The sequence below is a fragment of the Oryctolagus cuniculus genome, chromosome 17 (genome assembly GCF_051225735.1).
Source record: "Oryctolagus cuniculus isolate XC-2025 breed Fujian yellow rabbit chromosome 17, ASM5122573v1, whole genome shotgun sequence".
Lineage (NCBI taxonomy): Eukaryota > Metazoa > Chordata > Mammalia > Lagomorpha > Leporidae > Oryctolagus > Oryctolagus cuniculus.
Window position 1 is genome coordinate 36450904 of NC_142883.1, and position 16610 is coordinate 36467513.

At 37.0% G+C, this 16610-nt stretch overlaps 1 protein-coding gene across 17 annotated transcripts in view; it reads right to left on the reverse strand.

The window, feature by feature from the left end:
• BCAS3 (BCAS3 microtubule associated cell migration factor) overlaps positions 1 to 16610 on the reverse strand; it is a 611182-nt gene that overhangs the window by 431863 nt on the left and 162709 nt on the right. For all 17 annotated transcript variants that reach the window (XM_070060998.2, XM_089317313.1, XM_070061000.2 and 14 more), the window contains 3 exons: positions 12603 to 12679; positions 8137 to 8220; positions 742 to 912 (listed from right to left, as the gene is read on the reverse strand). In XM_070060998.2, coding sequence (XP_069917099.1) covers positions 742 to 912; positions 8137 to 8220; positions 12603 to 12679 — 332 coding nt within the window. The remainder of the gene's footprint in view (positions 1 to 741; positions 913 to 8136; positions 8221 to 12602; positions 12680 to 16610) is intronic.

Consider the following 16610-nt stretch of genomic DNA (forward strand, 5'->3'; position numbering starts at 1 on the left):
GTTCAAAGTTGTTTTTACCTGCAGTAAAATTCACTTTTCTTGAGGTTCCACTACAAGAATTACTTCTTACAATAAGAAACAGCACATGAGTAGCTGCTAAAAGCAATTTTTCAATAAGATGTTGAATTTTGTATACTGGAAGCAGATTTTCATAAAAGATTATAAACTTTTAAAAATTAATGGTTTAAAGGCTCACATATTTCTAAGCATTGTGTTCTGAATTACAGAATCAAAAAACTATAAAAACTAAAAAGAATTTTATTTCACAACTACTATTCTACTCAAAAGTTATTCAAAGAATCAATTTTGGATTTTTTTATGGCATGCATAGTTTTTCATAATATGTGTTTGCCTTGAACTTTTGCAGAATTTTCTGAACCAAAACAAACAACCACCAATTGCACTCTACGTCAATTTTTTTAAGTACCTTTGTATTATAAGAAAATAAGTTACAAATTTTGATGTTATTCACTAAACTATGTCCCTTGCAATCATAGTCAATTATTTTTGAAAAATTCTTCCATATATATTTACTATTGATTGCATTTATATACAACCTTTTGAATTAATAATAATTAAAATAATAGGTCTTAACATGTTAGTTTCTATTCTTTGACCAAAAAAATGAGATCTAAAATAATTTCTAAACCTCCAAATGACCCCCTAGGCCAAATTATTTTGGCTTATCTTGATCAGATCCCAATCTCGGCAAGTAATTTGCAGAACCCAAGTTCTTCCTACCTGCCCCTCTCCAACTGTTTCAGTATCGATCACTGTGATAATTCCAGGAACCAAAGGACTCCTCCGAGAGTTACTGTGGATGGCGACATCATCTTCTGTCACACCTGAGGGCAGCGTGCCTGTCAGCTGAGTGACCACTTTCCCAACCATTGTCAAGCCACTTTTCAAGGTCTGCACAATGAGAGGCAAAAAGTATGTCTTCACATTAACACATGGTTTCTGAATAGAAATCTACATATAATTAATTATTCAATTCATTATATTAGTTTATAACTCATTACATAACAGTAAACAGCCATAATTTACATAGGCACAGTTAAGATCTCCATCACATAAGGATATCAGTGTATTTTATAAATGTATATATATATTTTTTAAAGATTTATTTATTTATTTGAAAGTCAGAGTTACACAGAGAGAGGAGAGGCAGAGAGAGTGAGAGACAGAGAGAGATCTTCCATCTGCTGGTTCACTCCCCAGATGGCCACAACGGCTGGAGCTGCACCAATCCAAAGCCAGGAGCCAGGAGCTTCTTCCGGGTCTCCCATGTGGGTGCAGGGTCCCAAGGACTTGGGCCATCTTTTACTGCTTTCTCGGGCTATAGCAGAAAGCTGGATCGGAAGTGGAGCAGCCGGGATTCAAACCAGGGCCCATATGGGATGCCACAGCACCGGCCCCTAAAAATATATTTTTATTCTTTCCTCTTAATGTATATATCTTTTTAAAATACGTGACATAGCAAGAAATAAGAATCTATGTCGGAGTTCTACTGTTTTTAAATATTATAATCTAACATAATATCTATTTTTTATCATTACTGAAACATGCAGAATACTCATGTACAAAAGCCTAGATTCCAATGTAAATCTATACTATGCTGTTATATAATAACTGTATTCCAAGACTCAACAAGTGTAAAATATATCGATACCACTTGTCCAAGATATTAATTATTAGATATATGAAGTATCATAAAATTAGTTAAGAGGGTCCATTTCTATCACCACAGGAAACAATTCAATGTAGTGCATCTAATACACAATTTTCACTAAAGATAACTTAAATGTGTAAAATTACCTCATATTTTGTCATGTACACAAATTAGCTTCCCAAGCATTCAAAAAAAAGTGAAGGTTTTTTATTATTATTATTTGAAAGTAAGATAGCCAGGGCCATGCTGCACAGGGGATTAAGTGGCTACCAGCATCCCATACTGGAGCACCAGTTTGAGTTCCAGATGCTTTGTTTCTGACCCAGCTCCCTGCTAATGAGCCTGGGAAGTCAGCAGATGACAGCCCACGTACTGGGTTCCCTGCCACCCATGTGGGAGACAGAGAGAGTCCCAGGCTTCTGGCGTCCACCTGGCCTAGTCTCAGCTTTGGCAGCCATCTGGGGACTGGAACGGCTGATGAAGATCTCCTTCTCTCTCTGGCCCTCCCCCTCCCACTGTAAAATGTTTTTTTGAAGTGACATAGTCAAAACAAACAGAAAACTATTGTCAGTAATATTCAGCTGAAGAACTGATTTACCATTAAGGCCATTCAAAGCAGCCCAGATTTTGAAAATATATGGAAAACTAAATATTAAATACTACACATATCTTTTTTCAGTTCTCATGTTGTGAGGAAAATTTTTACTAAAATAATTGAAATTAATCAACACTGCAGTGAGTCTTTTCTAAAGTAACTATAGGGAAAATATTCTCACCTAAATTCTTGCATACACTGGAGCTAAATTTAAATAATGAAATTATTACATACTCATACTTGAAATGTAATTTATGAATAAGTACACAAAGACAGTTGTTTACAGAGGCTCAAAAGTGATTCAGGAAACAACTAGGGGGCAGGAACAGTGATTAGGACACTGCTTGGGATACCAGCAAGCCATATTCCATATCAGAATATTTGGTTAGAGTCTCAGACCCTCTGCTTTCAATATAGCTTCCTGCCAATGTGTACCGTGGGAGGCAACAGATGATGATTAAAGTACCTGGGTCCATGTGGCACATAAGGGAGACCCTAAATGTGTTCCAGTCTCCAGGCTTTGGCCTGGCCCACGTCTGGCTGTACAGGCATTTCAGGAATGAACCACTGGATAGAATACATTGGTCGATCTCTTTCTCTGTCTTTCTGTCTGTCTGTCTCTCTCTCTCTTTCTCTCTCTCTGCCTTTATAATAAATAAATATTAAAACAAAGAAAATAGATTAGAAGGGAGAAGTATTTTCCAAAGAAATGCTCCACTGGAGCCGGCACTGTGGCGTAGCAGGTAAAGCCACCACCTGCAGTGTGGGCATCCCATATGGGTGCCAGTTCAAGTTCAAACTGCTCCACTTCTGATATGGCTCTCTGCTGTGGCCTGGGAAAGCAGGAGAAGACATTCCAAGTCCTTGGGTGCCTGAACCCACGTGGGAGACCCGGAAGAAGCTCCGGGCTCCTGGCTTCAAATTGGCGCAGCTCCAGCCGTTGCAGCCATCTGGGGAGTAAACCAGCAGATGGAAGACCTCTCTCTCCCTCTCTCTCTCTCTCTCTACCCCTCCCCACCTCCTTCTCTGCCTCTGCCTCTCTGCAACTCTGCTTTTCAAATAAATAAATCAATCTTTAAAAAAAAAACTGTTCCACTAAAACACTAGTAATACGTATATTCTCCTATTGTAGCCATGTGCCTTGGCACCTTTGCTGTGTGCTAGGGACTGGTCAAGTTCCCAACATAAACTACTTGTATTTTTTGGAAGAGAAATTGGAAGCTTCCAGGGAAGGTAAATGAAATGGTAGCTCAAAGGAGTGCCAGAGCACAGAGGAATGCAACACCAGAGCCTCGCTGTTCACCACTCTCTTGGACGGCCTGGTAATCTGGTCCTGTTACCACCTGTGTTTTAAAACTTCATGAATATAAACCATCTGATGGGAGGAAGCAAAATCAGAAATATAATAATGTATCCTACTAAATACTTAAATAAAATGACCAACAAAACCGTCTGCTGAATTCAAGTAAATTTATAGCAGACCGACCCCAAGAAAAAGCCACAAATCAATTGTAACTGTTTTGTTTAGTGCTAAAAACTCAAACTGCAGTGATTACAAAACACGTTAGCATTCTTCAATTAGCAAGCAAATGTTTGTTTCAATAATTCACAAGAAATGACTTACACAACGTCTGTTACAGTGTTGTCAAGTAAGCCTGGGAGAGACCAACTGAACCAGGCGCCACTGTGTATCGATGTCAAGAGCTGGCCAGGAAGCACGATTAACCTCTGCAATGCCTCAGCTGATGCACTTACTCCATTAATGCTAATGGAGATGCTCCCACTTACATGCAGCTATCCCGTTATCAAAGGAATGCCTTTTAGTTTTTAAAGTCTTTGGCTGTATATTCTATTCTCTGCACTTACCCCTGAGCCTATTAGTTCATGCTCTTCTACCAATGAATAGGAACAAAATGAAAAGAACTAGAGCACATCAAAGTGTAAAGTAATGCACCAAAGCAAACCACAAGATAGCAGTGACAAGAAAACTAAGAAAATGATCCACAGAGATGAGGAAAACACCACAATAGTTCACATCCAAAGGGTTATATAAGATGAAAAGTTCTGTATAATTTTTAGGAAAAAAAAAAAAAACCTGTGACTGCTGATGGACTGATCTTACTGGTGGACAAAAATCTAAACCCAGAATTTAGTAGTCATCAAGTGTGTAATTTGCATATTAAGCTACAAAATAATAGCAATTATCATTGCTCATTAAGTATGGGGGGACGAGGAAGGAGTGCTGAAAAAAGATGTTTGCTTTTAGGATAAATTTGTTTCCACATTAGAAACAAGCACATTCCATTTATTTGGCCACTTGATTTTACTAGTCAGTGTACACACATACCTGATAAACTACCTAAATATATACAAAAAATGATCAAGGATAAGCAAAAATTAGAAATAAAGAAATCTAACCTGACAAAAGGGAGACAATAACATAGACTGAATATCATCACCACAGTCTAAGTTATCCAAATTTAAAATCTTATTAAATCCCTGATTATTTTTCAAAAGACGAGTTACAAAACAAACTTCATGGTACCCAAGGGCACTTCAAAAAGTTTAAGTAAAAATTAAATTAAAAGATAAGTTTAATGTGCTGCCAAAAATTTTTGAAATCCCAGCACAGTTTTTTAAAATTTCATTTAAGTTATACAAGTTTCATGTATTTCATATAGCATAGTTTTTTAATATGCATTTTCCATGAACTTTCTGAAGAAGCTTCACAAGAAAGCTAATTAGACTACAATGAAAGTGTGAGAAAGCCCACTATGACCTATACTTCAAGTGAAAGTGGTACTTCTGTTCTGTTGCAGGCAGACTGGCCAAAGGGTCACTAGTCATCTTGAACCTTTCCCAGGCCATATCAGGAGTCCTCGCCACCCATTAGCAGCACTAATGGAGCTGCTCTCACAAAAGCTGTTGGTTGTCATAAAAAGGTTATCGAACAACAAAAGAAAACACAGGCATTTTTACTATATCAACTGACCACGAGGGGTTAAAACATTACAATAAGACAGTTACAAAGGAACTAGAAAATAAGGAGCAAAATTTTATAAATATATACAAATAATTGGCCACACCATTTTCAATTTTTTCCTTTATCACTACCACAGAATTTTCCAAAATTTTTATATTCTTTAAAAGGAAAGCCAATCAATTGCTATGAAAATTGAAAGGGAAAAATTAAAACTATAGGGATTACTTTTAAGTACTACCTGGATGGATATCCAGAAAATGTAGAAATGATTACTCCTTCTAAGGAGCCCCAGGTGAAAAGACAGTAACATTTACTCCTACAATAATCATTCTATACAACAAATGGGTAAAATATCTCTATGAAGCCACATAGGAAACTGCTTTCAAAAAGAGAAAAGAATGATTGCTCTTTCAGAGAAAATGATTTCATAATGAAATGAGTGAGAAATCATTTAAGCACTTTTCTTAACAAGCACATTCCTTGTTACTTTTCAAAAGATATTGTATTACCTAGAAATGATTAAAATGGCAGTATTTCCTATGAGAACATTTATTTTCTATTTTCTGTAATGACAGGCTAGATAAACAGATCAATCATTCCAATGAGAACATCTAGGAAAACTGGAGAGAATACTATAAAATGCTGCTTGAAGGCACTGAATTTTTAACAAGATAATGAAAAATTACTAGGTCAAAATCCAAGAGGACAAGGATATTCAGAAATTCCAGCTGAGCAATTAGGCCTAGAGGTATTTGTTGATTGCAGAGGGAGCTGCTTAGAGAATAAACAATGCTTATGATAAATCTAGAAGTAGGTGGTCATGAACTAGATTCAGAGTCTGCCTAGAGGGTCTACCTAGTTAGAGTCCCTCTTTATTTTGGGTTGAAATATAGAGAAATACAGCAGAAGAATGAATCTGTACCAATATTTAGCCATGGCTATTTTGGTGACCTTCATTTAAGTAATTTAACTATCAATTTCCCAAATAGGATTAAGATGATCCAAGATCAACAATATCTGAAAATTCCATTATCACCCAAATTAAAAATTATTTACAAATATTTTTAAAATAAATTCTAAATTCTAACAAACAAGGAGGGAAGATGTCATCATGAATGAGAAGTAACAGAAATAAAAACAGAAAGAGATCCAAAATAACCCAATATTGGAGTTATCAAAAAGACTTTAATAGGAACAGGTTTACTATATTTAAATAAATTTGACAAACCGAAAAAAATGGAAATGCAGAAAAAAAGAAAATATTTACTAGAAGCTTTTATAAATGACTATATGTTCAATTTTACTATAAACTTTTATTGAGATAATCATATAATATTGTTAAATGTGGCAAATTACACTCATTGATTTCTACTGATAAACTGATTTTATAATTATCTCAAACAATTTTTACTATAAACATTTCTCAGAATATTTTCACATAAGTTCATAAGCTGGAAAAGACTATATTTCTTCTTTGTTCATAATGGTATTATCAAGTGTCAGTATCAAGGTACAGTGACAGCATAAAACAGTAGTAGGCATAGTCTGAACTTTTTTATTCTCTGGAAGAGTTTTGGTAAAATTAACATTATGTATTCTGATATATTTTTTCATTCTTTAACTTAAAATTATGGAACTATTGAAACCTATGCATAGCTTTTCATAATACATTCTTTCTAGGGAATTCTGGATGAGCTTTTGTATGCACGGATTTCAAAACTTTCTGTGCCATTTATCACAAACTTTTTGATGTGCCCTCCTGTGATGAGCCACACTGACCCAGTTATGTGGGACAAATAAATCCATGGAGATTCTAATGCATGAAAAACAGATCTCCTTATTACATATTATAGATAAAGTAACAAAATAGCACAGAAAATGCTACTGATTCCATCTTCCACTGCTGCTTTTTGAAGTAACTATAATTTTAGCACACATAAGAGGAGAAAAACAAGCATTCTCTCAAAGATTTCTGAAACGTAAAATGTATAGTGCTGTCAGCATGAAGACTTATTTATTATTTCCCTTTTGAATGAAAAATATGTAATTCTTCTCTCATCAACAGAGGAACACATTCTAAAGAACATCATGTAAGCATTTGTGATCAATCTTGAAGTATTTTACATAAAACAGTGTGACCTTTGATTCCCTCTCTGTGGTTTACTTTAAACTGTTGTTCTTTTGTGAACAGTTGTGCTTTCTATTACATGCTGTCATTTAGATTCACTCTGTCATCCCTATTATTAGAATTGTTTTGTTGTATACTTCACAATTCAAAAGGATAGTGGTTATAAGAATACCTTATAATCAGCATAAAGTTTACCAGCCATCATCAAAATTAACCCTCAGACACACAAAAAAGAACTCACTTGACAAACATGAAGGGGGCAGGCAGCCCCTTGATACGAAAGAATCTTTGAATGTGCCAGGGGATTGCCTCAAGTTTTCTTAAAGAATGATACTCTTTCAAGTCAAGAAGACTCAGAAATGTTCAAAGCTGCACAGGGACATCAGTGTAGGTAAAATGAAGCAAATCACAAAGAATCCAGAAGCCACTATTTAAAACATGTAAAGTTGCTTTCAAATGTGGTCTTGGATACCAAACTTTAATCTAGCTAGCAGACTTAAATACTTAAAATTGGGTAAGTACAAACTCTCCAATCGCAACAACAGAAAATAAAGTATTATTTATAAACCATGAAAGAATACATAACAAGTCATTTAATCACTCATTCTCCATACCTACAGAAATATTCTGATTTACGTCTTAAAAGTTATTCCGTATTTGTGAATGACAACGGAGGGGCAGAGTGAATACAATTCAGGAGAGAAACTTGGTAATTACTCCACATAATCACAGCTCCCAGAGACTGTGGAGGTACTCACTTTGGCAGCACTAATGACTGTGGCAGTGTAAGACTGAATGTTGTCTCCACAGGCTCCACCACGGGACTGATGGCATCGAATCAACTGGGAGTAAAAAAAGAGAACCAGAAAGTCATTTCTATTAAACTGTTTAAGTTTACAGGCTATTAGATAGAGCTTATTCACCATGCATAATGATGGTGGTGGGTGGGAATGTTTGCATGAGTGTATTTCAGACAAACAGCTGAAAGCCCTGCTGAGACACTTTTACCCCTTTTTATAATCTACTGGTGCCACTCAGGCAGTTTCATGCTCAAATACGGTTTTAATTACAAGATGAATAGTCTTTTTAAGAATTCATAAACTCTGAAATGGTAGGATTTGGAATCTGGCAGCCTTTCCACAAATAAGTTTTAAAAACATAATCAAAGTACGTAAACATGACTTCCAAACATTAAAATATTTGACATGCTAGCAAATTGGATGTTTTGTCTTTTCAATTCCTTCACAAAGATTATAAAAGAAAACAAAAAACATGCCAAGGATTTTACATATTTACATTCTTAATTATCAGTGGAAAGGTGGCACAAATAATGTACAAATCAATGATGACATTCATGCTAGCTGACCACTACATAGGGCTTACTTCTTTTACCATTAGGAGTAAAAAATAAAATGCCCTTATTCTTGCTGCCTGTACAATAAATCAACCTGTCAATTTTCAAAGTTAATTGCTACTATGACATGCATGATTCCCTCATATGCTAAGCAACAAATCAGGATTAAATTCTCTACTGGTACTACACTTACTATATTTGGAAAAAACAATCATTAGCCAGATTAGTATGTTTGCATTTTTAAAAAATAAAATGAGACTAAGTAGAGTATTAGGAAAGCACCCAATTTTAATAGGTTTTAAAAGCCCCAGGAATCCAAAAAAAAAAAAAAAAAAAAACTACATCTCCCAAAATGTAAAAATAAAAACACATTACATAATCTAAAACCAGGCCCTTTGGTGAAGATTAACTAGTAATCCTTTTATTCTTAAATCAAAATTTTCTTCATCATTGACATTACTTTATTTTAATCCCTGAAAGCAATATTAATATATTATAACAGAATGGAATACATTTAAAACTCTGATATACAAAGTCAAGCTATTTTTTAGGCAATGTCTGTTATGTCCACACTATATGGTTAAGTAGATTTTAAGATGGTGACAAATTTTCTAAATGATAAGTGCTGGGTAAATGTGTTTTTTTTACATAGAATGAAATAATGAATTTGAAAAGTGATTATTTTGGCTAATAAAAAGGATCTCTCCCTCACTTATTTGTTTATCCACAAATACACAATGAAAGTATTATAAAAATTATCCCTCTGCTGCCTCCTGCTGCATGAGCAAAGAAAGGCAGTATTTTGTAAAGACTCATCTACTTTCTACAATAATATCTACTTGGATATTACAATATCCAAGGACAAGCCTACCCTTTCAGTTTAACAAGTTAACATGTCTACCTTCACGATAAACTATGCCAGATTTGGGGCTACAACTCGGACTCGTGAGAAAATTACATTTGTATCTTGATTCAACAAATTTATAGCTGAAAAGGAATGTACTCTATTGTAAAACTCTATCAAACAGACTAATTTTCCTAGAAATATTTGAAAGAATAAGAGCAGCATTCCAAACAGCACATATACTACCATGAAATACTAAAATACATCAACACATAACTACACATGAAATAAAATCATAACTAAAACGAAGGTAAGGTGAAAGAAATGTAAAGATCAAATAAAAAGTCATGAAAATAACCTAAGAATACTGTATATACATGTACACCTTCAATTTTGGACAGCAATGAGACAGGACGTGATGGCAGAAACATCCGCAACAACAAAAACCTGGCCTCTTTTTATCTGGTATCGTCAAGCAATCCTGAAGGTTTTTTTTTTTTTAAATATGTAACAAGTGAGCCCAAGAGCTGATGCCAGGGTCTAATATGCAAGATAAGAGGTATATGGATATGGAATGCATAATTTATAAACTACATAATGTGTATAATCATATGTAGACATACAAGGGAACATGTGTGTGCATGTGCCCATTTGTGTGAATAGCTATTAAGTTGGTGTATATATGTCTCCCAGCTCTTCCCTGAAAGGGTACAGAAGTAAGAATCGATACACTCCAGGAGAAATAAGCACACTTATCAGACTATGATTATTCTCTAGCACCACTGTTCATTAACAAGCACCCATAGGAAAGTGAGGAAAAAGCAGATTCCAAGGCTGAGGTAAAGGTAAATATAGAAGAATCTAGACATAGTCTTAAGCCAGTGAATAAGGAAACAATTTTGTGTTGCTTTTTTCTCTTTTTTAATGATGAGAATATTTGACAAGGTTTTCCATTGTTTAACTAGAAGCGGCTTCCATTGTTTAACTCTGGGACATTTTGAAAACCATAATAATTAAGGATGATTATAAACTACAAAACCACTGAAAACAGAAATCTGTATCAAAAATATAGATACATAAAAAAATATGGACAGACACAAAAGAGAAAAAACGAGCAAGGTGGAAATTCTTGTTTACAATATATATCAAGCAAATAAAAAACTAAAGTCATTGTAATTTTTAAAAACTATTAATGGATAAAGAGATTTATACTCTTTACAGTATCAATGATGTAAAACATTGTGGACTATCCTATAGTTAAAGAAGGGCATTCCAGTAAAATATACTACGTTATCCTAAATCAGATCCACTCTATGGCACAGGAAAAAATCCTACAAATAGCATTACAGGACTAATTGAAAAAATCAGAATTTGGATGGTAAATTAGATAACTGTATTTCATCATTATGAAAGTGGTTACTAACTAATGTTTTTAGAGTTGATCGTATACAGAACTTACTCTGAAATGGTCCAGAGGACAATCTGTGTTTGTGACATGGTAAAAATACACTTAAAAAATGGCTCTGAAAACGAAACTCTACCACAAAATAGTTTATGCTTAAGATTTTATTATCAAGAGGATTTTCATAAAGCTGTAACTCTAAAATTTAATTTAATTTTGCAATTATACACTCACTCTAAAAGTTAAAATGGAGACTGATAATAAATAATAGCTCATATGGAAATATGATGCAAAGACATTTATGCAAAAATATTTACAGATGACAGAACAACCATTTGATTGGGAAATTCCCTGAGAATGTCACTACTTTGCCTGGTCTCTTTACACAACAGCAGGTATTACCGACATGCATCTCTGTAAAGGCAAGACAAGTGGTGCATATCCAGGCTACCAATCTATGAATAGAGATCCTTCCCTACAAAAACAAAGTGTAACTCTTGACAGGGCACTGCCAATCCAAGACAGACAGTTTCACACACAGGAAAACACATCTACAAAAGCCAAGGGACAATTCATACATCTTCTTGGATGTCCCCAGAACACAAGGGAAAAGCATTAGGATGTAAACATGAGCAGACACATTTATGTCACCACATTTAACTCGATGCCTCTTGTCTTGTTTGAAAAAGTAATTTGAAAAGAACGAGCTATGAGATACATGGCAACATCAAGAGAACAAGCAGGAATATTCAGTAAGAGGCATAAAAATATTGAACTATTACAGACTTTTCAAATATCAAGGAGTTTATCTAGAAAAATAATCTGTCAGTAGTTCCTTGATTCCAGAGCTAGAGATTTACTAGCTCTGTGGCTTCACCAAACACTCACTTTACTTACCACATCCTGATTTTGTCAAGAACTATTTTGTATTATTTCATAATATTTCCAAGATACAACTATGCAACTAGCAAAATGATACCAAAATTACTATTCTTTGAAGTCTATAATATTCTTAAGTTTTCATCACCCAGTCACATACAGAGTTTCAAAACAGGATTAAAAAACTATTGCACTTCTTAAAATTTATCTTTTGCCTTGAGTTGGAAATAAAACTCTTAGTATAAAATACAATATTTTCACTTACTATGAAGATCCTAATAAACTGATAACTGAAAATCCATCAAATCATGTATATTTGTGACTTAATCATTTAAAAAATGAATGGATCCCTACTAAGACCTACTTGCTCATTTATACAGTCGATTAGATCATACTGGACCCAAGGTTTCCAGCCCACCAACGAAGTTATTTTTCCTCCTAATTTTTAGTTTCACAGAAAGTTGACTTTCTATGGAAATGTCAATGCTTTAATATTCAACATTAATAAACATTTATAAAACTAAGCTTAGAAAATTTAGATTCTACAGAATCTTGATTTAAGGACAACTGATAAACATATGTGAACTCTTAAAAAGAATCCAATGATTGCAAAATTGAAACCATCTGAAAACAAACAAATAAACAAACAAAAAACTCATTCTTTGTAATCCCTAAACGGTTTATATTTTTATTATGGAAAAGCCTTGCTGCAGTAGAAATAACCCAAACATGGGCCACACCTTACCTTGTTCTCTGCATAAGCAAGCCAGCGGCTGCCAAGAGCAATAGGGTTCATGTTTGGCCCTGGACAAGGGTAACAACCTGAAAAATTTCAAATGAGAGTATTGAGATGTTTCTTTATAACTTTTCTGTTGGTGTATCACATGTGGACTTCAGAAGAAAAGAAAAATCAAATGGTTATTTTTTTCAAATGGCATGTAAAGTTTCGTTAATACTAGTTATTATTCTAATAGGTAGATTACATGGATATTTTTCTCCTTAGTTTCTTTTTGGTTTTGACTGTGTTCAAAAATAAAACAAATCTGGGATGAACTGGTAATCACTTCTAGTGAAATTTGGCATTTTATACAGTTTTATTTTGCATTTTATTAAGTTATTCCTGAACAATGCATTAAGGAATTTAAGGGCAAAAGATGAATGAGACAATCAGACATACAAGAATCCTTTAAAATGTTATGGATTGGCTGGTGCCCTGGCTCACTTAGCTAATCCTCCACCAGCAGAGCCGGCACCCCAGGGTTCTAGTCCCGGCTGGGGCGATGGATTCTGTCCCGGTTGCTCCTCTTCCAGTCCAGCTCTCTGCTGTGGCCCAGGAAGGCAGTAGAGGATGGCCCAAGTGCTTGGGCTCTGCACCCGCATGGGAGACCAGGAGGAAGCGCCTGGCTCCTGGCTTCAGATCGGCACAGCGCGCCGGCCGCAGCACACCGGCCGTGGCAGCCATTTGGGGGTGAACCAACAGAAGGAAGACCTTTCTCTCTGTCTCTCTCTCTCTCTCTCTTTCACTGTCCAACTCTGCCTATCAAAAAAAAAGTTATTTATGAAATGGAATTAAAAGATAATTTTTAAAGACTTTTTTTTTGACAAATAGAGTTAGAAAGAGACAGAAAGAAAGGTCTTCCTTCCGTTGGTTCACCCCCTAAAAGGCCGCTACGGCCAGAGCTATGCCAATCCGAAGCCAGGAGCCAGGTGCCTCCTCCTGGTCTCCCATGCCGGTGTAGGGCCCAAGCACTTGGGCCATCCTCCACTGCCCTCCCGGGCCACAGCAGAGAACTGGACTGGAAGAGGAGCAACTGGGAATAGAACCCGGCGCCCATATGGGATGCCGGTGCCACAGGCAGAGGATTAACCAAGTGAGCCACAGAGCTGGCCCCAAGACTTATTTATGTATTTATTTATTTGCTTGAAAGGCAGAGAGAGAGATTGAGGAAGAGAAATAGCAAGAGAGACTTCTTCCATATGCTGGTTCACTCCCCAAAAGGCATCAACAGCCAGGTCCAGGTCAGGGTGAAGCCAGAAGCCAGGAACTCCATCTGGGTCTCCCACAAGGGTAGCAAGGGACCACTTACATGGATCATCTTACACTGCCTTTCCAAGACCATTAGAAGAGAACTAGACTGGAAGCAGAGCAGCCAAAAATCAAACAGGCGATCCAATATGAGACAGAAGCTTCACTAGCAGCGGCTTAGGCAGCTACATCAAAATGCCAGCCCCGAAGCAAACATTTCTGAAATCCATGCAAAGTTTTTTTATAGAACTCATTTTCTTTTTGAAAACTTCTTGCATATCTAAAAGGAAATGATGATGCCACACTGGCAAACATTAAACAACAGTACTTAAACATAGAGCTAGTGAGCTAAGTGTGCCTCAATAGAAATATGTTGGGGAAAAACATAATCCTGTGCATTTATGTTAAGCAGCCGATTTCACCTGTCTTGTTTCCAGTCTCAGCCAATAACAGATTGAGCAATGATAAATATTTATTGTTCATGGGCCAGTGCTGTGGCACACCGGGTTAGCATCCTGGCCTGAAGCGCCAGCATCACATATGGGCGCCGGTTCAAGTCCCAGCTGCTCCACTTCCGATCCAGCTCTCTGCCATGGCCTGGGAAAGCAGTAGGAGATGGTCCAAGTCCTTGGCACTCTGCACCCATGTGGGGGACCACAAAAAAGCTCCTGGTTCCTGGCTTCAGATCGAAGCAGCTCTGGCCATTGCAGCCAACTGGGGAGTGAACTATCTCTCTCTCTGCCTCTCCTCTCTCTGTATAACTCTGACTTTCAAGTATATACATAAATCTTTTAAAAAAGTAATGTTCATTATTTTCTACCTTTCTGCAACTTGATCTGAATATGCAAAATTACCAATTTGTGTCTATTTTGTTCGTCACTGAATTTCCACTTCTTAGAATAATGCAGGATACATACCAGATACTAAATAAATTCAAAACAATACTGTACATAAGAAAATTTTTTCACATATCAAAATAATATATTCAGGTAAGCAGCGTATTTATTTTACAGCAATCCTCACAAGGAAATCTTTCTTACCCGTATATCATATGCTTGCCTGAATTCAGAACACCTTTATGAGCAGCATTTGCTTATCATACCATTTGTGTCAAATATTATGCACACAAGAACTAAAGAAGCACACATTGAGTCCAGACTATGGAGCAGCAGGTTAAGCCACCACCTGCAATGCTGGCATCCCTAATGAGCACTAGATTGAGTACCAGCTGCTCCATTTCTAAACAGCTTCCTGCCAATGCCCCTAAGTGAGCAAAGGAAGATGGCCCAAGTGTCTGGGCTCCTGTCACCAGTATGGAAAACCTGGATGAAGCTCCTGGATTCAGCCCAGTCCACCCCTGGCCTTTGCAGCCATTTGGAGAGTAACCCAGCACATGGAAGGTGTTTCTCTCTCTCTCTCTCTCTCACTCTTTCTGTAACTCTACTTTTCAAATAAATAGTTTTTAAAAAGCACACATTGCTGTGGCTTCCATCACAGAGTAAGATTGAGTTCGGCTTCTATTTTGGATTTTTATTTGGTAATGAAGATAATGAAGCTACAATTTTTAAAATGCAATGTGAAAATCCACATATTAGTGAAAAAAACTCATTTTCTTGCTTATTGTTTTGAAAATCTATGCTATGGGGGCCGTGCTGTGGAGTAGTGGGTAAAGCCGCCACCTGCGATACTGGCTACCATGTGGGCTCCAGTTTGAGAGCTGGCTGCTCCAATTTTTTTTTTTTTTTTTTTGGACAGGCAGAGTTAGACAGAGAGAGAGAGAGAGAGAGAGAGAGAAAGGTCTTCCTTTGCCGTTGGTTCACCGCCCAAATGGCCGCCATGGCTGGTGCGCTGCGGCCAGCGCAGCGCTGAACCGAAGCCAGGAGCCAGGTGCTTCCTCCTGGTCTCCCATGCGGGTGCAGGGCCCAAGCACTTGGGCCATCTTCCACTGCCTTCCCGGGCCACAGCAGAGAGCTGGCCTGGAAGAGGAGCAACTGGGACAGAATCCAGCACCCCGACCGGGACTAGAACCCGGGGTGCCGGCACCACAGGTGGAGGATTAGCCTAGTGAGCCATGGCGCTGGCTTTTTTTTTTTTTTTAAGTTTTATTTATTTTACTTGAAAGTCATAGTTACATAGAGAGAAGAGAGGCAGAGAGAGAGAGGAGAGGAGAGGAGAGAGAGAGAGGGAGGGAGGGAAGAGAGAGGACTTCCATCTGCTGGTTCACTCCCCAACTGGCTGCACCTGCTGCACAAATCTGGAGCCAGGAGCTTCTTCCAGATCTCCCGTGTGGGTGCAGGGGCTCAAGGACTTGGGCCATCTTCTACTGCCTTCCCTGGCCATAGCAGAGAGCTGGATCAGATGCAGAGTAGCCAGGACTCAAACTGGCGCCTACAGGGGATGCCAGCACTGGAGGTGGCGGCTTTACCCACTACACCACAGCACCGGCCCCTGCTCCACTTCTGATCCAGCTCTCTGCTATGGCCTAGGAAGGCCATAAAAAAAAAGAAAATCAATGCTATGGTTTAAAGCAATGTTTTTACTGTGCTTTTGATCCTGGGAAAACTGACCTTAGGATAACTTTGATACTGCTGTATCTACAAATGCATAACATAGAGACATGAATCGAACAAAGACACAAAAATTGTATAATCACAACATATTCTACAATGCAAATTTTATAGATTTACATACTGTATTCTATATTAATAAAACTAATGTTATTTATGC